General features: G+C 56.3%; 1 protein-coding gene across 8 annotated transcripts in view; it reads left to right on the top strand.

Annotated features, from left to right (window-relative positions):
* LRP8 (LDL receptor related protein 8) overlaps window positions 1-24,116 on the top strand; it is a 76,033-nt gene that overhangs the window by 36,205 nt on the left and 15,712 nt on the right. For 2 of the 8 annotated variants that reach the window (XM_057711181.1, XM_057711142.1), the window contains exons 4-12: window positions 7,090-7,218; window positions 10,202-10,585; window positions 11,486-11,608; window positions 12,422-12,544; window positions 14,534-14,611; window positions 15,750-15,869; window positions 15,943-16,068; window positions 18,754-18,928; window positions 20,919-21,146. In XM_057711181.1, the coding sequence (XP_057567164.1) occupies window positions 7,090-7,218; window positions 10,202-10,585; window positions 11,486-11,608; window positions 12,422-12,544; window positions 14,534-14,611; window positions 15,750-15,869; window positions 15,943-16,068; window positions 18,754-18,928; window positions 20,919-21,146 (1,486 nt within the window). The remainder of the gene's footprint in view (window positions 1-7,089; window positions 7,219-10,201; window positions 10,586-11,485; window positions 11,609-12,421; window positions 12,545-14,533; window positions 14,612-15,749; window positions 15,870-15,942; window positions 16,069-18,753; window positions 18,929-20,918; window positions 21,147-24,116) is intronic. The other 6 variants (XM_057711152.1, XM_057711191.1, XM_057711176.1 and 3 more) reach the window with 6 other exon arrangements.

Below are 24,116 nucleotides of genomic sequence, written 5' to 3'. Positions count from 1 at the left end.
TTTTGCAGAGGTGGACACTAAGGCTCAGAGAAGTTGAGTGACTTGCCCAAGGCCACTCAGCCAGGACTTTGAGGCCCCAGCTCTGTCCTCTGGCCTGGGCGGCCTGAGCCTAGGAGCCCGGCCTCCAAGGCAGGATGGATGGCAGCAGAGGCAGCCAGGGACGAGGCTAAGGCCAGCGCTGGGGACAAGGCTAAGGCCAGCGCTGGGCCCCAGGCCTGCCTCCCATACTCAGGCTCTGTCTCTCTGCGATTTCTTTTCCAGGCCCTAATCCTCAAAGCAAACTTACACCCTGCAGGTCATTCCGTGGCATTTGTTAAATTAAAAAGGCGATGAGAAGGGGGCGGGGAAGGACCTGGTGGTCCTGGAGGCAGAGCTTCAGCAGAATAAGCCTGAGACAAAAGGCTGGGGGGCCTGTGCGGGGGGGGCAGGGCGGGCAGCACGTGGAGGACGGTGTGGCTGGCAGGGAACTGCGAGTCACAGTCCTGGATCTTCCTTACCGATCACAGTCACCCCAGAGGCAGAGGTGGGGACAGTAGAGGCCAGCGTCCCATCTAGGGCTGTGGCTGGTGATAACTGGGTTTCCTTGTCTCCTAGCAACAGAGCTACCAGTCTCCGCATGAGAGAAAGAGAAAGGGAGAGAGAAAGGGAGAGCAGGAGCCACACTCGCCTGAGACAGGGCACCCCCTCGCTTCCTTGCACAGCTGCCCTGCCTTCCCTGCCGCAGCAGACCCTATCCTTTCCTCATGCCACCCAAGTAGCCAAACCTGGTGCAGTCCAGCAGGTGCCTGGGCTGGAGAGCAGCCCAGTGCTTTGTCCTGAGGTTCGGGAGGAACAAAGCGTAGCCACACCCACTTGTGACTCATCCTCACCACCAGCTTGGGAACGCGGTGGATCTGTTTAGAGAGAAAGAAACTGAGGCTGGGACAGATTGAGCCACTTGCCCAAGGCTGCCCAGCTAACGTGGGGCAGAGCTGTGTGTAGTCCGGAGTGTGTGTTTGGGGAGGGGGCAGTGGCCACCATGCCAGTCAGCCAGCTCGGCCATCCGGACCCCACGCCTGCAGTTACCCCAGACACTGGGGGCAGGAGGGGAGGGGAGCGTCCTCAGGGTCATTACTGGGGTCTGCCTTGCTGTCCGAGAGCTCTGCTCCCCTCCTCCCCACGTCTCTGTCTCTTTGCACTGACGCGCCTTTTCCCCTCCCTCCTGCCCAGCCCTGTGCTCTCAGGCTGCCTCCCTTCCCTTCCTCCAGTTCCCCCTCCCTCTTGCCTTCTCTCTCCTCCCTGCCCTGCCCCTGTTTCCCTCTGTCTTCCTGCCTCTCTCCTGTCCCAGCACTTCCTGCCTTCCCATCCTCTGGGCTGTGCAGGGGTGGAGGGGGCCTCCAGCCTCACGCCTCCTGCCTCCCAGGCCTGCTTTGTGCTCAGCTGTAAAGCACAGTTATCTGACTGTTGAGTAACTGGAGGCCTAGAGAGGCCGAGGGCCCTGCTTCCAAGACACACAGGTGGTTCGTGGCTGGTCTGCCTTCTGTGACAAGAGTCAGGCTCCACAGATCGTTTTGCGGGTGCTGCCACCAAGGCCGCACCCCGGGAGTCGGGGGGCCCAGCTCTCCTCTGGGCTCCCTGTGCGTCCTGATTCCTTTCCCGGCCCTCTCTGGGCCCCGGCTTCTAACATTCCAGAATTCCAGAGACTGTGATCCGGAGACTCCTGGACTCTTGGGATTCTGAGGCCCTCTTTCTCCCTTGTCTGTACCAGCTGGGGCACAAGGCCGGGATCCCACTTCCCGTGCGCAGTTACATTGGTGGCAGGTAGGCCAGGCCTGTGGGTGGAGAGGGCTGCCTGGGGGAGGTCAGCCAGAGTGGGACTTTGAGGGTCAGGCAGAATTTGGGGCAGCAAGGCCTGGTAACAGGCTGGCTCACAGCCTCCTGACCAAGTGAGAACCCGGCAGCCAATTCACTGCCCATTTAATTGGCGTTGTCATAGCAACCTTCACAGCCTACCAGGTTCCTGGGGACGGTGCCAACTTCCAGGATAGAGCCCGCTCCCCACCTGCAAAGAAAGATTACAGGCAGTAGTAAAGTGTAGTGGGTTTGATGTCTGATATATTTGGGTTTAGGTCCTTTCACCTGTGAGACCTCAGGCAAGTTGTCCAATCTCCCTGAGCCTCAATTAATTCATCTGCAAATTGGGGTAATGGTACCTACCTTACAGGGGTTGTGAGCATCAAATGAAGAATATGCACACGAAGTACTGGTGCTGGAGTAAATGGCAGTGTTATTTTTGTTACTACGTTTTTACTCTAGGCCCTCTCCCCAGTTTAAAATCTTAGAATAGTCTAAGTGAGGGGGTTTGCATGGAGAGGGAAAGGGATTTGGGAGCAGGTCCCCATTCTTGGGTTCCCCCATTGTGTCACCTGCCCCTAGCTGGCTGGGTTCCTCCCAGCTCTGTTTCCTTCTGGTACTGGATTCTGTGTCTATCCAGTTGAGCCAGGAGTCACAGTGGGAAAGCCCGGACATCTGCCTAATGAAAGTAGCATTTCAGCTCTAATTATAGCTCACTTGATTGGGGACGTTTGTGACCCACCTTCAGGCATCTGCTGGGAGGGGTATGGGATGGGGATGGGGAGGTTGGTTCAAGGTGAATGAGTTACAATTCTGGGTGCTGCTTATTGAAAGTGAGGTTTGATTCATGCATCTCAGAGCCTTCCCATCTGGAAGGCGGACCTCACTGATTGACCAAGCGCACCTTCCTATCAGAGACCAGAGATTTTCTGAGATCACCCAGCAGGGGCCGACCCAACTGGATGTACTCTACCCGACCCTGTGAGAAGGAGCTTGGTGTAACTGCCCCCTTCTGCACAGTGGCACATCCTATGCCATGCTTCCTGGGGCAGCAGCTGGACCCGGGAGTTCCCACTGCCTGAGCCTCTGGTCCCCTCTGAGCTGGCAGTCCCTGTGTGGAGGTTGTCTGCCCCTACACCTCGCTCAATAGGTGGCTGTCAAGCACTTTCATTGTTTTATTCAACAGACATTTCCCTTTTTTTTTATTAATTTGTGAAGGTATGAATTAGAGAAAGTACCACTGGATTTGGATTTCTGGGGCAGGATTCTCTGGGAATTTATAAGTGCCTCCAGCCACTCCAGGGTACAGTTGCAGGCCCTTGGTGACTTGGAGGATTCCTGATGTCTGAGAGACAGTGGGGCTCCTCAATTCTGCCTCTGAGAACCTGGGGATACTTGGACAGCAGGCCAGAGGCATCCCTTGGGGCATCTGTTTCTCAGAGAGAGAGAGAGAGCGAGAGAAAGATGGAGAGGGCGAGCGGTACTCCGTTCAGGGGTGGGGGCTGCATCGATGGCGGGCCATGTGGACTCTAGTAATGTGTAATGTGCATCCCCAGGGGTGAGATCAGGGCTTTCCCAGCCCTTTGTATTTGCATTTCATGAAATAAAACAAGCGCAACTGTTTGCTGAGTTCCAAGTTTGTTCGAGGCTCTGAGTGTAGGGATTTCCATATTTCCTCATGTAAACCACCCACTAACTCTGGGAGATTATGTAACCCTGTTTTCAGGTGAGGGGAACGAGGGTGCAGAAAGGTTAAGTGACTTGTTGAAGGACCTTCGTGTTAGTAAATGAGATTTGGACCCAGGCCTGTCCAACTCCAAACCTGTGCTCTGTCTTCTGCTTTGTGCTGCCTGGGGCCTTTAGCTTCAGTTATCCTGAAACTGGACATCAGGTGGCCATCTCCCATCTCACAGATGCTGCCTGAGCAAAGGCCCAGTGACCGTCCTCCCTCCAGTGACCCCTCTCCAGCGCAGGGTCTCCAGGAGACTGATGGGGCCTACTTTTCTCACGGGCCGTGTTCAGTGCCATAACTTAAGCAGTGCATTTGGAGCTGAGGGACCTGGGGAGGAAGTCCAGCTCTGCCCTTCACCACAAGACTCCGAGCAAACGACTCACCCTCTCTGGGCTTTGGTCTCCCCATCCGTAAAACGGAGGTAATAATAGCACCCACTTCATGAGCACCCACTGCGCACCAACACTCCCCAGACTGACTTCCCAGGGCCGGGCCGTGAGTGACAGGCCTGACCTGGGAGCCGGGAGAGTGAGGTCCGCATCCTGCTTTGGGGAATAGCTGCGTCACAGCAGAGACAGCAGGGTTCCAGGAGAGAGCAGTTGGAACACCCAGCATCCAGTAGCCTGGGCAGGTCACTTCCCCTCTCTGGGTCTCTGTCTCCTGTCCCTCCAGTGGCTGCTCCTCCATGTGACCTCCAAGGCCTCTCGTGTCCCGGCGTCCCAAGAGGGTGCCTTGGCTCTTTGAGGGTAGGAGGGCTGGTGTCAGGCACTGCTGAGTCCTCGAGAGCCTGTAATTAGAGCTGTCTATTTAGGGACACAGCAAATGTCTTATTAATGATAAAGAAAGGAAGCAGACGGATTGTTTAATCATTGTCCTTGCTGAAAGGTTATGCAATTAACTGTATAAATATTCATTCAAAGTTCAAGCAGCTGCCTGCTGCACTGGGGTATGCAAAACCAGGCCCCTGGAGATGGTGCGGATGGGTCAAGGGCCATTTCAATCACCTGGGCTTTTGGACAGAGAGTTTGGGGTTAGTTCTGGGCCACGTCTCTACCCACAAGAGCATGAGGGGTTTGATGGACAGGGCAGTCCAAGGAACACGGACTCTGCCTCTCACTGCTGTGCATTTTGAGCCAGTTACTTGGTCTCTCTGAGCCTCAATTTCCTTATCTGTAAAATGGAGTGCTTACCTGCAGGACCACTGCCCTGCTCCATTCCAGGGGTGCCATTGACATGATGATCTTTGTAAATGGTGTCCCTAGAGTTTGCACTCACCACCTGCAGGGCCTGCTTACCTGGCAGGGTGAGGGTCAGGATGACATGGGAAACTAGCACCTCCTCAGCAGAGCGCAGCCCGACCCACTGTGGGTGCTCAGTAAATGTGGCTCCCCGCCAGCTCCCTGTGAGGTGCTGTTTCCTGAGGCCTGGCGCAGGGCTATGTGGCAGCCTTGTCCCTCTATCCCATGGCTCTCTCGGGGGCTTGCAGACATCCAGAACCTCCTCTATCACTTTTCTGGGAGTGAATGTAAAAGAGATGAAATCTCATATCTTTTGGACTTGCAGAACAACCCAGGGGTTCTCAAATGGGGTGCATGAGAATCACCGGGGGCGGGGGGGAGTTGAGGGAGTCGCTAAAATGCAGGTTCCTGGGCTCTGCCCTCAAAGTCTAGATTCAGGCTAGTGTGAGCTGGGGCCAAAGAACTTCTAAGAGCCCTCACACACCCACCCCTTAGTCTGGGACACGCTGGTCGCTGCAGCCCCCTCGTGTTCTGCCGGGCCCAGAGCGGGGAGTGCTTTCTCGGATCCGCAGCGCGTGGGTGATGGAGGTGCTCTGGGCCCCTCTTCTGACTCCCAGGCCCCTCACCACCCTGCACTACCGCCCCAGGAAGGCCTTTGTAAAGGATCTTTGAGTGTCCATGCTTTCCAGGGATCTACCCAACAGTATTTATAAAGGGAAATTTCTGTCAAATGAATCCTATCAATCCTGTATTCCCAGTAGGTCGCCTTATATTTGTGAAATGTATTTCTAGGGATAACTTTGGGGTGCACAGTTAGGGGTCCAAGGTGCTCCTCTTCCATGGCGTAGAAGTGTCTGGGGGCCTTGCCTCAGACATCTGCCCCCAGCCCCATCTTGTCTGTGTCCTTTTCCCCATCTCTTCCACCCCAGCTGTGGAAATAAGAGGAGGGAAAACTGGTCTGAGATCAGAGAGAAGAACCGAGAGTAAGGCATGTGTCACCCGCCACCTCCGGGGTGCAGTGGACTGTGCCCAGTCCCTGGCGTCAGACACAGCTGACTGCATCCTCACTCGGCTCTTTACAGCTGTGTGACCAGGACCCAGTGCTGGGTGCCGTGTCTGGTACACAGCAGTGCTCAATAGCTGTACACTAAGGGAATAAACAAGTCCTCAGCTGCTACGTGTGGAGAACAATAGTAGGTATCATTAGTGAGCACTGGCTGGGCATTCTAAGTGCTTTACAGACATCAACGTAGCCGTCATAACAATCCCGTGGGATAGGGAATAGTATTATTCCCACTTTGTGGGCACAGAATCCAGGATTGCTGGCCAAGGTAGACAGCCGGTGATGACTGAGCGAGGACTTGAACCCAGGCAGCCGAGCTCCAGAGCTCATGCCCTCCACCTCCATGCTGGAGGCCCCAACATAACCCTCACCGTGCTGGGTTATTGTAAAGATTAAATGGACGCGTCTAGCACGGTGCCCGGCACATCCTGGAGACCACTGAGTTCGGCCTCACGTACTCCCTGAAAGGCAGAGGGAGCCAGCCACAGAGGTCCGAGGGGTGCTTCCTCGGCTGGGTCTGTCACGTGGGTCATCCTGGGGTGCTCAGGGTGAGTGCCATCCCCAGCCCTGATCAGGGTTCTCATTCTTTTTTCCAAACGGAGAATCAAGCCTGGGGCTTCGGGCCCCTGGCTGAGTCAGCCTCTGATTGCAGCTGCAGTAATTAGAGCTGCGTGGTCCCGCTGGGCCCTGCCACGCGGCGGCTGCTCTCGGCAGCGGGCTCAGCACCGTCGCCGGGGGAGGGGGCTTGGAGGGAGCTGTTGGGGCCTTGGTGAGCCCTTCACACCTGCAGGTCCGGATCAAGGAGTCACTGATCCGGAAGGCAAACGGAGGCCCAAATGGGGCGTATCTCACCCAAGGGCGCAGCTGGGAATGGCAGAGAATCACACAGGGCATGCAGGCTCCGTGTTGCTGGAGCCTGAAGGGACAGCTTGGAAGGGTGGGAGGGCGGGCCTGCGAGGCAAGCAGGGGCTGGCTGGAGGAAGGAGGGGCTTGAGGGTCAGGGACCAGGCGGCCATGAGAGGGGGTTAGGCCGGGTTCAGGAAGTCTCAGGAGCAGACAGGGGCTTCTTCTCAGGCGAAGATACTGAGACATGGGGCAGGAGGAAAGCCCTGGTGGGTTCCCAGGGCCCCAGGCCAGGTGGCTGGAGCTGGGCAGTGAGACCGGTTGGTGCTATGCCCTGTGTCCCTCTTGGCTAAGCCAGGCATGTGTGTCTGTCTCCACAGCCAAGCAGGTGTGTCCCGCAGAGAAGCTGAGCTGTGGACCCACCAGCCACAAGTGTGTGCCCGCCTCCTGGCGCTGCGATGGGGAGAAGGACTGCGAGAGTGGAGCAGACGAGGCCGGCTGTGCCACCTGTGAGTCCGGGGTCAGGTCCCCAGGGTCTGCCACGCGCCGTCAGGCAGCCTCGGGGAGCAGCGGCCGCTTGTGGGGAGGAGCCCGGCTCTCCAGGGGGCTTGGTAGGTGGAGAGGAAAAGGTTTAACAGGCAGGACGCTAGGAATGGCCGGGCACGTTGGAGACGCATTCTTTTTCATCCTCACAACCACCTCACCAGCAGCCATTATCATCCCCATTTGTGGGTGAGGAAACTGAGGCTCAGACAAGCGAGGAAGGGTGCCCACGGCTGAGTGATGGAACTAAGATTCAAATTCAGGTCTGGACAGCAAAATCCATGCGTTCTTAAGCCATGCCTGACATCAGCTCATCCATTCCATAAGTCTGTGCTGATCTCCGAGCACAGGCAGGGAGACCAGGGTAGGGGTCCAGGCCAGGGCACTGGCATTGTTGGGGGAGGGGGACAGATTCCTGAGGTGGGAAGGAGGACTGAGGCTGAAATCTCAGATTCGAGCACCGACGTCATAGGGCAGGAAGACATTCCCAGCAGCCTCGGCAGGGACAGATGGAAGTGGTCACTGGGGCAGTTCCACATCACTGAGCTTCAAACACAGGATTATATCCTTCCCAGGGAGCTGGCCAGCAGGGCCTGGGCCAGTGGAGAGTGCGGCCCGGCCGTGCATGTTTCATATGCAATGGGCACCTACTGGGTGCCAGGCCTGGAGCCAGGCTCAGGAAGGGACAATGAGGTGAATCCTACACAGTCCTCCCTCTGGGAGTTCATGATTAATAGGAGAGACAGTCTGGCTGTCGTTACTAGGCTGTGAGGCTGGGCTGAGATCTGGGTGATCACTTGGGGGCTTTTGCCAAGCACTTACCCACCACTGTCTCCCACCCTGCTCCCTCCTCCAGCTTCTGTATCTGCATCCTATCCATCCTTCCTGGCCCAGGGGAAATGCCATCTCCTCTGGGGGCTTCTGAGTCAGAGCATTCTAAGATTCTAAGTCTGGAGTTTGGATAGGTCTGAAGCTGGAAGCATCTGGGTATGGGGGCAGACCCTGGCTAGGGCCAGCAGTTTCAAAGCCCCAGTGATGGCATCGGCTCATTTCTTCAGCTGTGATGATAATTGTGTGGGGCCTCACTGGCCAGTGAGAATCCTCTTCCCTCCCTGCCCCTTGAAAGTCAGATGTTTCCTCAGTCATCAAGCCTATCAGCCACTATTGAAGGGAGTGGGAACAGCTCTAATGAGGGCATGTTACGGCAGGCCTGCTTCCTGTCCATTATAGGAGATAGTGGTGTTTGAAGGTCCTGTTGTGCTTCTCTGCTTCAGCTCCCAACCACTAGGGAAAACGGAAAAGAATCCTCCCTTCTTTCGTCCCTCAGAGCTCCTTCCACGCGTGAGTGCTGGGAGTGGGGGTCCCTGGGCACAGGCCTGAGGGGAGAGACCTTAAAGGTGCTGTCAGCTTCGAAATCTTGGAGCGAACTCAGAATAAACAAGCACTGTTCTCAGAACTCTGATTGTAGTGAGTCCTCCCTCCCTGTGCAGACAGGAAGGAGGGGAGCTAATCTGGGCAGCAGCTTAATCTTGAGGGGCAGGCATCACAGAGTAGGGTGTGCTTTTCCCACCAATGCCCTAACATCCCAAAAGCCCAGAGGGGGAGAATATGCATCTGTCAGGAACTTGATAGAGCTGTCAGCAACACCTGACATGAGCAGCCTACATTGTGAAACTAAAGACATCGTTCTATTTTATGTTCACTAACAATGAAAAAGGACATTTTCTCACCGGAAAATAAAAACACGAGCGCTTGGCGCCCCCGCGTGGAGAGATCTGGTGCTGCCACCACCACGTTACCTGTGGCCACGCTCCTGCATCCGCAACTCGCCTGGGCCCCTAGGCCTGTTCTTGGCCTCTGTGTAAGGAATGAAGAAGGAAAGGAGCCCAGGTCACTGCTCTAAAAACAGCCTACACTCCAGGATGGGAGGAAAACCAGAAAGCCGATATGAGTCAGAGCAGGAAGTAGGAGCCCGGGTCTCCAAGGCTCTCGCAGCCTCTGAGCTCAGAGTAGCCCACTGGAGAGGGGAAGCCCAGGGCCCCAGGCAGGGCCAGTGACCTGTGCCCTTAACCACTGCACATCCCTAAATTACTCCTCACACCTGGTCCAGGCCAGCCTTCACACCCCACACCCAGTCACAGCAGGAAGCTCTATGCCGGGCCTTCAGGACAAAAGTGGGTCAGTCTCAGAGCCCACCTCCATGCAGTCTGTGGTCATGGGGCAGTCGGAGAAGGACGCAAGACCCAGACACCTGAGCAGGCTGTGAAGGGCACCTTAAAGGAGAGTGGAGGTGGGTGGAAACTTCCCAAGCAGGGGAACACGAAGTGTGTTATGAAAGAGGTAGAACTTGGACCCTTGAAGGATGTGAACTCATCATTGTGACATACAGAGACAGTGATGGGCAAGAGATGGGCGCCCAGCAGGTGGAAGAGCTTGGGAAAGGCCAGGAGGTGGGACAGTGTGCACGCGGTCCGGTGTATGACGTGAAGCCAGGGTGTGTGCAGGAGTGAGGTGATGGGGCAGAGCAGGAGCTCGTGCCAGTGGCCTCGGAGGCCAGGCCGAGGGACTTAGGACAGTGAGGGCAAACTGGGGGGGAGGGGCCTGAGCTGTGTGGTGAGGAAACAGGTCCAGACTTTGCTTCCTGGAAGAGTCAGTGTCATGTTCCATATCATTTCCTGGGAACATCTCCAAGCCCTTCAAGACAGGCTGGGCTCTGCCGCTTTAGACACTCCTAGCCCCACCATCCTGCAGGACAGGAATTCCCACTCCCAGGGAGGCTGGGAGGCTCAGGGAGGCAAGTGCCCTAGGTGGCCCAGCAGGACCTGGACTGGAGGCCCCCTTGGCTGTCCACCGTGCGGCCCCGCCACAGGGCTCCTTCTGGCCCGTGGGTGAGGGGCAGGGCCCCCGTGGCGGGTCCGGCGGGCCGACCGGCTCTCTGTCCCCGCGCAGTGTGCGCCCCGCACGAGTTCCCGTGCAGCAACCGCTCTTGCCTGGCCGCCGTGTTCGTGTGCGACGGCGACGACGACTGCGGCGACGGCAGCGACGAGCGCGGCTGCGGCGACCCGGCCTGCGGGCCCCGCGAGTTCCGCTGCGGCGGCGACGGCGGCGCCTGCATCCCCGAGCGCTGGGTCTGTGACCGCCAGTTCGACTGCGAGGACCGCTCGGACGAGGCGGCCGAGCTGTGCGGCCGCGCGGGCCCCAGGGCCACGTCCGCGCCCGCCGCCTGCGCCGCCGCCGCCCAGTTCGCCTGCCGCAGCGGCGAGTGTGTGCACCTGGGCTGGCGCTGCGACGGCGACCTCGACTGCAAGGACAAGTCGGACGAGGCCGACTGCCGTAAGCCCCCGCCCCTCCGTGTAGCCCAGGGCCGCAGGTGCGCGACTGTCCGCCGAGGGGCCGCCTCTGCTCGCCCTGCTCTGACCCCAGTAATGTTTCAACGGTGGCAACAGAGCTTGGGGAAAAAGAAGTGACTCGCGTGAGGTCGTGTGGCTGCTCAGCTGCGGAGCTCAGGAGCTTCATGGGGACCTGCGGCCTGCCGTGACGCCCCTCCCACCCCCGTCATACCTCCCATCCCCGTCCTTCCCTGTCCCAGGCAGTCACGCACTGGTTCCAATGTCGCAGACCCTGGTACACTCAGGAAGCCCCCCACCCTCCCTACCTGCTGGGCCTGCTGATCCTTCAAAGGCCTCGCCCAGGTTCCTCTGATGGACCCCTGACCGACCGCGGGGCCCCGGTGCCCTCTCTTACAGCACATCCCTCATTGCTCGCCCCTCAGCCCTGCTCAGCCCCCTTGAGCTCCTAGAGGATGGGGAGGCTCTCAGTAATCTCTGACCCCCACCCCCTAACAGCGCCTCGTGCACAGTGGGCGCTCAGGAAGGATTCGCTGAAAGGATGAGGTCATTAAGTAATGAGCACCGAGACTCCGAAGCAGGCCACGTGTCTGTTCGGAGGAGTAGCCTGGAGAGAGACGGTTGAGAGGGAAACAGGAGACCTGAGTTTTAGTCCTGGCTTTGCCAGCCAGAATGCTGTGTGACCCTGGGTGAGGCCTTTCCCCTCTCTGAGCTTCAGTCTCCCCATCTTGTGCCTTGGCCAGGTGTCCTCCGAAGACTCCCCAAGTTCAGCCACTGGTTCTGTTCTTGCCAGGGGTGGATATGGAGTGGGGGTAGAGGTGGGAGGAGGAGAGCTGTCCCAGCACCACAGTGGCCCTGACCCTCTCCCTTTGTCCTCTCCTGGTAGCACTGGGCACCTGCCGTGGAGACGAGTTCCAGTGTGGGGATGGGACTTGTGTCCCTGCCATCAAGCGCTGCAACCAGGAACAGGACTGTCCAGACAGGAGTGACGAAGCTGGCTGCCTGCAGGGTGCGTGTGGTCAGGGACAAAGGAGCAGCATCCCCTGAGGCGCAGGCCTGAGCTCTTTCCTGGCTGTAGAGAGAGCAGAGTTGGGAGACGTCACCCCTCAGTCCCTAAGATGCATCTTCCCCTAGGGTATTGCCCCTAAACCACCCAGATCCCCTCCCTGGGATGCTAGCGGCACTAGAACTGGATTTTTAAGGACTTTGCAAAAGCTGGAAGAGGCCTGGGGGAGGGGAAATGAAGGCATGGCGGGAAGTCCAGCTCCCACCATTTGTCCACATTTACGACTCCAGACAGCCTCTCTCCCTGGTTCCTGGACGAAGCAGAGGCTGAGTCCTGCTTCCCAGGGAGCCCCCTTAATTCTCAGATGGCTCTGTGGTCATCACCCTATAGCAGCAGAGACCCTGACCCACGGGTCATCTGGAGAAATGGATCAAGGATTGGGCAGTGAGGTGGCCTCCCCGGTCTAGGATACCTGGAGCATAGGTGCCCCTCAGGAGATGGTGGGTGGAGCCCCCAGGGTCTCTGTAGAGCTGCTGCTTTCCCGCCAAGGTCCCTAATACTGACAGATCAGACACAGATCCCCATGCCCTGCCCACCTAGATGGTGCTTGGGTATCCTGAACATCCCTGGGGTCCTGTCCTCCTGTGAGCAGAGCTCCCGTCGGCCCTGTATTCAGCCATCGGTCCTGGGTCACCTCCTGGAAACCTGTGGGGGCAGGGGCTGGAGCTCTTCTCACCTCCCTCAGGCCCAGCCCACCCCAACCCTCCTTGCCCAAGGTCTCACAGGTGCTGTCCACTCTCTTGTCCGGCCCAACAGAGTCAACATGTGAGGGTCCCCGCAGATTTCAGTGTAAGAGTGGCGAGTGCGTGGACGGCGGGAAAGTGTGTGATGCTCAGAGGGACTGCCGGGACTGGTCGGATGAGCCTCTGAAAGAGTGTGGTACAGTACCTGTCTCCGTCCGACTGCTGGACTAACCCTCCCTGCCATGCCCCCTCCTGGCCCTCGGGCCGCAGCCCTCACCTGCCCCTCTGCACACGTTCTGCTCTGACCCTCTCTCTGGACTTGTGTGCTGTCCTGTGGTCTCAGACGGGGCTCTTTGCCTTTGAGACCTCTTGTTCTGCAACTCTGCAAATCTAAGGGCCTTTCCTTTCCAGACGCTCAGAAATTATGCTTCCTCTCACAAACGCGGCCTCTCCTCACTTCTTCCAGATTCAGACCTCTGAGTGTGTGCTCACTCTGGAACTTTCTCCCTCCCTCATTGTTTCTGCCCTGCTGACCTAGCTGGGGCCGTGGCCTCTGAGGCCTTCCAGCCCCCTTCTGGAGACCCTACAGAGGAAGAGGTGGGGAACAGCAGGCGGGTGGCCAGACCAGGCACATCCAAAGACCACTGGGCTCAGGCCAGGCCCGGGTGAGGATAGGGCAGACGCAGCAGCAGAGGGTGGCACCATCCTGAGCCCTGGGGAGCTGCCTGGGAGACCGGACACAGGCTGGACGTGAGTGAGGAGTGGAAGGAGGCGGCGGTCCTAATGGCCAGAGCTGCCGGGGTGGGTTCCAGGCCAAAAACAACAGGAGAGTCTGGACTGTAGGTGGGCAGGCATCCCAGAGAGCACGCAGGAAACCCAGCAGGGGCTCAGGAAGGTTCATTTCTGAAGTCAGGGGTTCGGGCAGAGAACTCCTGGGGGGACAGAGCTGGGTCAGACCTTCCCTCCGGTACCCTCCTGGCAGACCCGTTTCCATCCAGTACCTCCCCTCCTAGGCCCTCAGAGGAGCTTCATCCCCTGGAGCTCCCTGGAACAGCATATTTCTGCCCCTGTTGGAGATTAAGAAATTGATTTTGGAAGGAAGAGGAGGTGGGTGAATGTCACGCAGCCTCTACCTGAGCTTGCAGGTGACAGACTCCCGCCACCAGGCCCTGCCAAGAAAAGTCCCAGAAGAAGGAAATTATGGAAAAGAGGATAGGGAAGCAGGAGCAGCTGAACCGAGCCCCTCCCCACCCCCTCACCGCACCCGGAGACTACTAACCTGCTAAATTTTCTTCTCTCTTATCTTTTGCATGACACACCAAAGAGACGTATGTACGCATGTGTTTGTGTCTCTGTGTTGGTGAGAGGCCAGTGTCTGTAGCCATGGCTCCTTCTCAGAGGAAGGCAAGGGAATTGCATCACGTGTCTCTGTGCGGCTCCCACGTCTGTGTGAACGTGCCTGTCTGTGTGTGCATGTAAGCTGGCGTGTGTGTGCATGCAGGTGGGCGCACGTGCTGGGAGAAGCGGCACCGCCCCTTCCTCCCACAGGGGACCTCACATGCTCCTCAGGCCTCTCTGGACCACCTTCCCCTCTCCGCTCCTGCAGGCCCCCCAGCAGAATCACCTCCAGGTGATGAATCACCTCCAGGGTGGATAGAATTGGGATGGCCCAGAGATTCCCCTTCAGCCTCTGCCTTGGCGCTGGCCTACCAGGGAAGGGTGGACAGAGATAGGTCGAGACCCGCTACCCATTCTCTTACCATGACTTATCTCAGCCCTGGAGGTTTCTGTGCCTTCTTCTTTCATCAAAGCCTAAGTCACGTGGAGCTCCCCCCCTTCCCCTTTCAGAGCCATCCTACACATGCCCCTCTAGCCAGTGCTCGGTAGATACAATGGTTGAGCTGCTACTCCTGCAGAAGGAGGGGGACGACGTGAGTGATGTGTGATTGAGGTCGTGAGTGAGTGGGTGAACAAATGAATGTACAGGGGGAGGAGTGTGGTATGGGAGAGGTCAAGGAGGTCTTGGAGAGACAGAAAGATTCCTGGAGGTGGTGCCCTACGGAGACCACCCCAAAGCTACTATCGCTCAGCCCACCCCAGGGGGCTGGGGCTTTCCAAGTCTGGACCTGGCTGAGTCACCCCCAGGCCCCCTAGTCACAGGGTTGCTGTGGTCTTGTTTTTTCAGTTCTGCCAACATCCCAGAGACACAGGAGGCGGCCCAGGGGTAAAGAGGAACATTCCCTAAGCTTGGCTCAGGCTGGAGGTGGGATACCCACAGCTGTGCATGGCCTGGGTTGGGCAGCTCAGACCACCTGTGTGCATGGTCCTGGCTGGCTCAGCACAGCTCTGCTTGGCTTGGCTGGAGTGGCGGGGTGTGGGCCTGATGGGCAGCGGGTGGCATGGCACCTTCCCCTGGCTTGCAGAATTAACCCTCTTGTGATGCTAAAGCCCAGAAGATGCTGTGAGAACTTGGGGAGCCTTGGTCCTCGCCCCCCTGACCTCTGCTAGGACCCCACCAGAAGGTGGTGAGGGAGTGGAGGACGGGGAAACCAGATGACCTCCTGGCATCCCTTCATCCCTTGCAGCAGTTGGTAATGTTGGGACCAGCCATGTGACTCAGTGTAGGAATAGGGACAGATGCAGAGAAGAGAGGAGGTGAAAAAAATCCACTGTAATTCACGGTGGGAGAGAACTGACTTAGTAACGGCTCCATGGAGAAAGAGGCCTGGCAGTCTTAGATAACCACAAGCTCAGTAGTGGGCAGCCCTTGTTGTTCAGACTCCTCTGGGTGGCAGACTAGCTCTGGGCCCTGTCTGGGGAAGGACACAGACAGATGGAGTGCATGCAGAGAAAGGCACTTGAATGGCGGGGGACCAGGAATCAGCACTTTAAGGGTATTCTGGGGGAGCCATGGGACTCTAGCCAACCTGACACAGAGCCAGCTGCCTCAGGAAGGAAGTGGGCTTCCCGAGGCTGGAGATGTTTAGGCAAGGGCATTTTGGAAGGGATTCTTGGGGTACTGGAGGGTTGGATGTGGTACACACAGGCCCCTTCAACTCTGAGGTCATGAGGAAGGAGGAGCCATAAGAAACGTGTTTGTGAAAGGAAAGACCTCAGGCAGCCTAGCTGCCTCCAGCCTGGTGGTGGACGGAGCCCTGGCCTGGGAGGCAAAGGACCCGCGTCCTGGTTCCACGCTGTGCTGTCTGTGTCTGGCCTTGAGCAGGGACCAGGCCCTCTCTGAGCCTCCTCTCCTAGCCACCCGGCTAGTGAGGCTGAGGCTCAGGGAGGCACGGGGGGAGGCCCACTGCCCTGAGTCTCTGCTTCAGCTCTAGGCCCGTCCTTGTCCTGCCCCCACCCCAGTCTGAGCTCCTGGACCCTCAGGAGCCCACGTCCCTCCCCAGGGCTGAACGAGTGTCTGCACAACAATGGCGGCTGTTCCCACATCTGCACCGACCTCAAGATCGGCTTTGAGTGCACGTGCCCGTCGGGCTACCGGCTCCTGGACCCGAAGACCTGTGGCGGTGAGACCTTCCCCCAGCCCCTCAAGCAGAGGCAGCTTCTCCTGCCGGTTCTGACCTCCGCTCCTCCCCACAGACATTGATGAGTGTGAGGACCCAGACGCCTGCAGCCAGATCTGTGTCAATTACAAGGGCTACTTTAAGTGCGAGTGCCACCCTGGCTACGAAATGGACACCCTGACCAAGAACTGCAAGGCCGTCGGTATGGACACAGCAGGGTGGAGGGCAGGGGAGCAGCTCTGAGGGAGTCCAGGAAGCAGCGTGCTTCACATATGTGAGAAGCGGGTGTGCACACCTGCGCGTACACACACAGCAGGTTGCACACATGGTGCTCAGAGTGTAAATATATAGAACACACGTGATGCATTGTGCACGAACACCCACATAGACCCTGCACAGGGCCACCCGGTACAGCCCACGGAGACTGCACTTGCACGACACACGGTGCCAGACACAGGCGGGACCATGCCGGCCACCCACAGCATAGGCAGCCCACACAAAGAACAGGCCATGTGCAGACCTAACGTTGATCATCAGGTCAGCCCACGGAATTCACTTGTTTTGTTCAGTTCTTTACACTGAACACCTAACATTGCTGCAGTTCTAGAGGTGACTTGGGGGCAGATCACAAAGGCCTTCTAGGCCATTCTAAGGGCTCACTCTTGGTTTCACTCTCAGTCAGGGGAAGGAAGCCTTGGTAGGTTCAGAGTAGAAGGACAGGGTGTGCCCTACGTTTTAACCGGCTCCCTCTGGCGGCTGTGTTGAGAATAGACTGTCGGGGGCAGGGGAGGAAGCCTCGGAACGCCGTAGAGGTCGTTGCAGTCAGCCAGGAGAGAGGTGATGGTGGCTTGGACCAGGAATAATTGTGTTGCGTGGGAATAACGAGAAGTGGACAGCGTGAATATATTTTGAAGGTCAGGATTTATTTAGAAGCAACAGGATTTGCTTAAGAATTGAATATAGGATGTGAAAGAAAAAAAAGGAGTCAAAGGTGACCCCAAGATTTTTGACCAACTAACTGGAAAAACAGGATTGCTATTTATAGAGTTGGGAAAGATGGTGAGAAAAGCAGGTTTGGGAGAATATTAGATTGATTTGGACATATTCAATTTAACAAAACTGTTTAGACATCTAAATGGGAGTATTGTGTTGGCTGTTGGATATATGAACCTGGAATTCATTCATTCAACCTGCAGGAATATAATACCCCCTCTATAGGTTATAACAATACAGCAGCTACAGTTGACATGTAGCCCGGGTACCCAAACTGTACAATGTACAGCACATACATTAGCACATCACATGTAACAAGCAACCTGTTCTTACCCCCACATGGGACAGGTGTGACACATACAGGGATTATGTACGTGCAGTGGAGACAACACACAATGGCCCATGTATACACAAACCCCCACTTATGGATATCTAAAGTGCAGTTACACAAAAACTCAAATCATAAACACACAGGCTTCTGTCACAGTCACAGCTCTCAGTAAAAATCACCTCAAGATACCCTGTAACCCAGGTCTTGCCCTCAAGAAGATGAAGTGTCTTTGCTCTCATTTTGAGGTGAAGAAAATCACAGTTTGTCAGTGGCGGAGCTGGGCCTTGAATCCAGCCTTCCTCCTTTCTTCTTGCGCTTAGAGCTCCATTTTTCCATGCTTTCTGTTTGCTCCACACCCTCCTTGCCACCCTCACCCTGCTTTGAAATAATCTCTGTCATTACACGCAGGTCACACACTCAGCCCCACACCCCCACCTGACTCTGTGCTGGTCCCACCCTGCCCCCAGGGAGCACATTAGCCTGGCACAGATGCACAGTGACAGGGACCAGGTGGCCTGCAGAAGTGTCAGCTGGAAAACGAGGGGGAGAAGGCACAGGCCGCTCCAGGGACAGGTGTTGCCACTCAGATAATTTAGGTGCCCGAGAGTGGCCCATTCCATCTGAAGACAGGCTGGTGGAGTGGCAGCCTGTGCTAAATGCTAGACTCTCGTAGGCCTGGGGAGCAGTGGCCCTCCCCGTGGAGTAGCCAGGAACGTCTAACTCGCTGAAGATCTTCCTAAAATCTAATCCTAAATCTAAAAGTGCATTTTTGTACACAGGGGCAGTTGTGTGTTGTCCCATTGGATATACATAATCTATACCATACTACACACTTCCCATCCCTGCTATTGGCTTAGAATAAAATGCAAACCCTTCACCCAGGTCACAGGCTCCTTTGTGATCTGGTCCCTGCCAGCATCTGCAGATTCATCTCTTGCCGTGTCCCCAGACACACTCTGTGTAAACTAAAGAGTCACAACGACCTCCTTGAATCTCCTCCCTGGAGCCTCACCGCCATTCCTGAGGTCTGTGCTCCATCCTGCAGCCTCAGTCATCTTTCTGAATCATTTAGTGCTCACGTTGCCCCTTCCTGAACGTTGCAGTGGGGCCCAAGCAGAGGATATGACAGCTGCTGGGGAGAAATGCATTCTAGGTAGAGGGACAGCTTGAGCAAAGGCCCCGAGGCAGCAAAGCTCTGCCATGGCAAGGTGATGACAGGTGGTCTGGTGACCGGGATCAAGGTGTTAGGGCGGTGAGTGATGAGGCTGGACAGGGAGCTGGGGTCTCGCTGCAGAGGCCAGGGGAAACGGGGAGTCAACAAAGATTTGGGGGGAGTTTGTGTCTGATAAAAAGAGTAAAAATCCCTCTGTTACCCATGGTGCTTTGCATCTTATGCTTCTTGTACCCATTATTTCACCTGCTCCTCTAACCTGTGATGTAGGAGTTGTCACCACTTTTTATGGGAAATGAGGCATCCCCCAGCAAACCAGTGGCAGAGCCTTGGTCTCCAGATGCCCCGCCTCTTGCACTGACCCTTTCCCTCTCAACTCCCCTGCTTGGCAGCTGGCAGAAGCCCGTCCCTCATCTTCACCAACCGGCACGAAGTGCGGAGGATAGACCTGGTGAAGCGGGACTACTCGCGTCTCATCCCCATGCTCAAGAACGTTGTGGCTCTGGACGTCGAAGTTGCCACCAATCGCATCTACTGGTGTGACCTCTCCTACCGCAAGATCTACAGGTGAGCCAAGGCCTGGGCCCGACAGAGGAGGAGAGGAAGGGTGGCCTCTGCACCCCCTCTGCCTCTGGGGTTCCCCAGGACAGAGTTGGGGCTTAGGAAGGGACTCAGGAGCACAGTGGTTATGGAGCTGCCAGGACTTCTCTACCTGCTGCGCGGGCAGAGGCTGAGGGCTTTGTTGGAAGAGCAGCTTTCAGCCCCACGCACGTGGGCTTTGATGACCTCGGGTGGCCTAGTGGGGCAGTGCGAGACACAGGGAATGTTCAGCCAGGGCAGAAGGGAAGCGCCCCTGGCTTTGGTGGGGACCTTCGGAGCAGCTCACATACATGTGTGTTGGATGCTGGGGACTCAAAGGTGACTCAGACCTGGTCCTGCCTGGAGGATCCCACTCAGAACATAGCGCCGTCCCTCGTGGTGATCATGAGGGAAAGTATGGAGGAGACCTCTGACCCAATCTGGGGGTCTTGGCAGTCTTCCCGGGTGGCACTACCCCCAGTCCAGCCCTTCATGCCACAATCAGTGGACTCTGGCTCTCAGGAAGGCTCCTGACGCACACAAGGAGGTTCTCTCCCAGGTGCCTCTGCATGCCCAGGCCCCCTTTCTTTGTCCTGAGATCCACCTGCAGGACTGCCGACCACTAGGCCCGGGGTGGACTGTTGAACGCGCGGTGGGTGGATGGATGGAAGCAACGCGAGTGCTGCTGACTGATAGATAACTCATTGCCCGTCAGACCCCAACGAATGCAGACACGCTCACGCTTGCACACCCAGAACCAGCTTGAGCCGTGCCTGTCCAATGGTTGTGGCTGAACGAAGCAGGATTTGATGATGGACTGGGTGCGGGGCTGCGGGAGGAAGAGTCACAATGAATTCCCAGGTTCATTTCGGGAGTTTCAGTTTCTGACTTGGGAGGTTTCTGGGCGGTGGTGCCAGTCTCTGAGATGGGAGCAGGGGAGAAGGGTTGGGTGGGGGATAGGCAGTCTGTCTGTGTGGCTGAGAGGAGGGGAATGGGGATGAACAGTTTGGGATGTGTTGAGTTCAAGGTGTCCGTGGGATGTCCGACAGGGGGTCAGTTGGCTTTATAGTCTGGAACTTAGACAGTTGTCAGGATCAGAGGGTCAGAGTTATGGATGGCTGTGGCGCTGTGGAACTCATCACCCAAAGAGAGGGTATGTGGAGAAGAAAACCTGGGGAAGAACAGCACTGGGGACACAAAGCCCTGCTAATGTTGCTTCCTGAGTGTCTGCTGTATTGTGGTGCCTTCCCTCCGTTCTCACTGCCTCGGCCCTTCTGTGGACCCTCCTCGTCTCTCGCCTGGATGTGGTCGCAGCCTCCTAACCGGTCTCCCTGCCTGCATTCCCTCCCCCTCCAATCCCGCGACTATTCTGCAGGTGCCACGGTGATCTCACATGCCCATCTGGCATGTCTTCCGACCTGTTCAGTTACCCCTCCAGGGTGAGACCCTGAGCCCTTAGCGTGGCATGCAGAGCCCGTCAGGATGCGGCCCCTGCCTACACTTACTTCCTGTCTTACACCCCACGTACCCCACGCCACCCCCACTGGATCTCTCACTGTTCTGCAGCACACGCCTCGGCTTCTGCACTTGCTGTTCTCCCTGCCCTCTGTTCTGTGTGTTCCTGGTGAACTGGTCCTTCAGGGCTCAACTACAAGGCCTTCTCCAGCCCTCCAGGATGATGTAGTCTCCATTTCTCTGCTGCTATAGCCTCTGATACTTTCTGCAATCATAGTGTGTTGGTGTAATCGTCTGGCTATAAATTTCTGTCCCTACTAAACTGAGCTCCTCCAGGCCAGAGACTGTGGCTGACTTGAGCCTGTATCCTTACCCTGGTGGCCCAGGGGATGCGTTGAAGGGAAGTTAGCCGAGTTCCTCTCCAATGCACTGCTGTGGCCCGGAGGGGAGAGAGAGGGGAAGGGCAGCTCCGGTCGGGCCCGGGGGTGGCACACCTGCCCATGCCAGCCCTGGTTGCTCCTAGCGCCTACATGGACAGAGCCAGTGTCCCGGCGGAGCAGGAGGTTCTCATTGACGAGCAGCTGCACTCTCCAGAGGGCCTGGCGGTGGACTGGGTCCACAGGCACATCTACTGGACCGACTCGGGCAACAAGACCATCTCCGTGGCCACAGTTGATGGCAGCCGCCGACGTACTCTCTTCAGCCGTGGCCTCAGTGAACCCCGAGCCATTGCTGTCGACCCCCTGCGAGGGTGAGTATTGCCACCCCAACTGCCACAGGCGCTCAGTCCCCGTGTCAGAGGGCTTTGGAAGGCCCTGGGCCACCCAGACACAGGCCACGGGGAGGAACGTCCACGCGGGCCCCTCAGCCTGTGAACCCCTGACCGAGGGTTCCTTGCGCGTTGGTCGCCAGGGCCCTCCCAGGACTCTGCTGCTTCCGCATGTGAACCAGAGCGTTTCAGAGCCGAGCAGGGCTCTAGAGATTGCCCGGTAGACACTCCCGGGGCAGGAAGTCTTCCCTCTCAGGCTGCTGCATGCTGCAGGTGGGCCTCTGGCGGCTCCTCACACTTCTGGAGACAGGAGCTCATTACTTCTCACGTGGTCTGCTTTCATTCTGAGGCGGCTTTGCCCATTAGAAAGTGTTCTTTTTATTTTTTTACTTTCTTGTTTCTCATATTCTCCAATCTGCCTCCCTTTGACTTCCTCCCCTGGGCTCTGGAGCTACCTCTGGCACGTCTACTGCTGCCCTGCAGGACAGCCAGCAAGATTTGAGGACTGAGATTACGGGCCTGCTCCACTCCAGACTGCCCACCTCCATCCCCACCCCTGGTGCCCGCAGTCTCTGGGCCCCTCACCACCCAGGCTGCCTTGCTCTGGCCACGCCTCTTTAGTGGGGGTAGAGATTCTGAACAGAGCAGGACTGCCTCCCTCCCTCCGCGGGGATGTCCCGACAGGGCATGGTTTTTAAGCATCTGCATCATAGTACGTTAACCAGAATTACCAGTTTCTTCCTACTGCCGTTTCCTTAGTTGTGAAGCAGGGATAAGAACATCCTCTTCTTCTAGCGGGGGCAGCCGGGGGCAGGGCTGGCCACCTGAGACGGTGTGTGTGGCCTTGGGACGTGACTGACAGCTGCCATTTAATAGGCATGCACAAGTGCATCCAGCAGGGTACCAGGCACTCTGCACACACGGAGTCACCTCATTTAACCCCTACCTCAACCCTGTTCCCTGTCTGCTGTCACACAGACCTGGGCTGCACCTGCCATGTCCCCCAGATGATATAGTTACACCCAGCCCGTTCCCGGCCCATGTGGCTCTGTAAGGGTCCCCCCCAGGAAACCCACTGCGCACTCATTTTAACGTAATTTAGGCCAGTTAATGAAGGGACTATTTACAAAGGAGCAGGTAAGGTCTAAGCGGTATCCTGGACTAGTAACAGGTAACAGCCCTGAGGGGCAGGAGCAGGGAGGGTTACCTGAGCTGAGAAGGGAGGAGTGGGGTAGAGAGGGTCACCTTTAGGACAGTAGCCAGCCAGAGACTACTTTGTAGGGGGAGTCAGGAGAACAGGCATCCTGGCCTCAGTCTCTCCCCTTCCCCCTCCAGTATTTTGCTCAATACAACTGGAAGCCAGATGGTTAGGGAGCCAAGCCCACTGATGTGGTTCCCACACGCGCCAGCCTTTTGGTGTACAGAGCAGAATGGTGACGGCATTCAAAGCAGCAAATGGAAGGGCTCCAGAAAAACCACTCAGCCCCCCAGCCCAGAGCCAGCCTTGGCGTGACACCAGGTTTCAGCAGAGGCATTTTGGGGAGGATTAAGCATGCAGGCTTTAGAGTCCAGCTTAACTTGAACTTAAATGTGAAGGCTAGCTTCACTACTTATTCACAAGATGATCTTAGGGAAGTCAACCCCCAAGCCACAATTTACTCATCTGTAAAATGGGACTGATAATTATACCCTCCTGGGGAAATTGTGAGGCTGGAATACTTTTTTCAACAAATAGTAAATTAAGACCTATATGCCACGCACGCGCTATCTGCCAGGTATAAAATGAGGAATAAGGCAGGTGAGGAGCCTGCCCTCAGTGGAGCTTATAGACTAGTGGGGAAAACAGACAGTAAACAAATAAGCCACACACCTGAATGCAACATAAATAACCGATGGTGTGAGCGCTATGGAAGGAAAAAACAGGATGTTTTAAGAGTCGATAACAGGGACTTCCCTGGTGGCATGGTGGTTGAGAATCCGCCTGCCAATGCAGAGGACATGGGTTCAATCCCTGGCCCAGAAAGATACCACATTCTGCGGAGCAACTAAGCCCATGCCCCGCAACTACACCCATGCCCCGCAACAACTGAGCCTGCACTCTAGAGACCACAAACCACAACTACTGAGCCTGTGTGCCACAACTACTGAAGCCCGAGTGCCTAGAGCCCATATTCCACAACAAAAGAAGCCACCGCAATGAGAAGCCCGTGCACCACAACGAAGAGTAGCCCTACTCACCGCAGCTAGAGAAAGCCCATGCAGCAACAAAGACCCAACACAGCCAATAAATAAATAAATAAGATTAAAATTTTTTAAAAAATGAGTTGATAACAGGGAGAACCTGCTTACGTTGAGGGGTCAGAGGAAGATTCTCTACTGAAAAGACATTCTAAATGGCAAAAGAGTGAGGGCAGAGGCTCTGTGAAGGCCTTAGTGCCCTGAAAGATCTAAGAGGAGCCCTGTGGGGCAGGTGAGGGGTTTGTAAGGGAGGCGGGCAGTGGTGGCAGGAGAGACAGGCAAAGAGGTAGGCACAGGCCTGGTGATGCGGCACCCTGTCAGCTGTGGCAAGGATTTGGGATCTGGTTTTAAGGTCAATTGAAGAAGCTATCATAAAGTTTAAACCTGGAGAGTAACAGATCTTAAAAAGTTCTCATAAGAAAAAAAATTATAACTATGTGTGATGCTGGATATTAAGTAGCTTATTGTGATCGTTTTACAATATATACAAATATTATGCTGTACGCCTGAAACTAATGTTATATGTCACTTATATCTCAATTTAAAAAACCAGGATGACAACTTATTTCCATTTTTAGAAGCTCATTTTGCCTGCTCTGTAGGAATTGGATTAGAGGGGGCAGTGATTACTGCATTTGTAAGTACATGAGGTGAGGTCACTCACCTAGTAAACACTCAATAAATGCTCAAGAAAAAAGAGAGAGAAGCCCCACA

This window comes from Hippopotamus amphibius, chromosome 1 (assembly GCF_030028045.1).
Source record: "Hippopotamus amphibius kiboko isolate mHipAmp2 chromosome 1, mHipAmp2.hap2, whole genome shotgun sequence".
NCBI lineage: Eukaryota > Metazoa > Chordata > Mammalia > Artiodactyla > Hippopotamidae > Hippopotamus > Hippopotamus amphibius.
The sequence above is the reverse complement of the archived record's forward strand: the minus strand, read 5'-3'. Positions and strand labels throughout refer to the sequence as shown.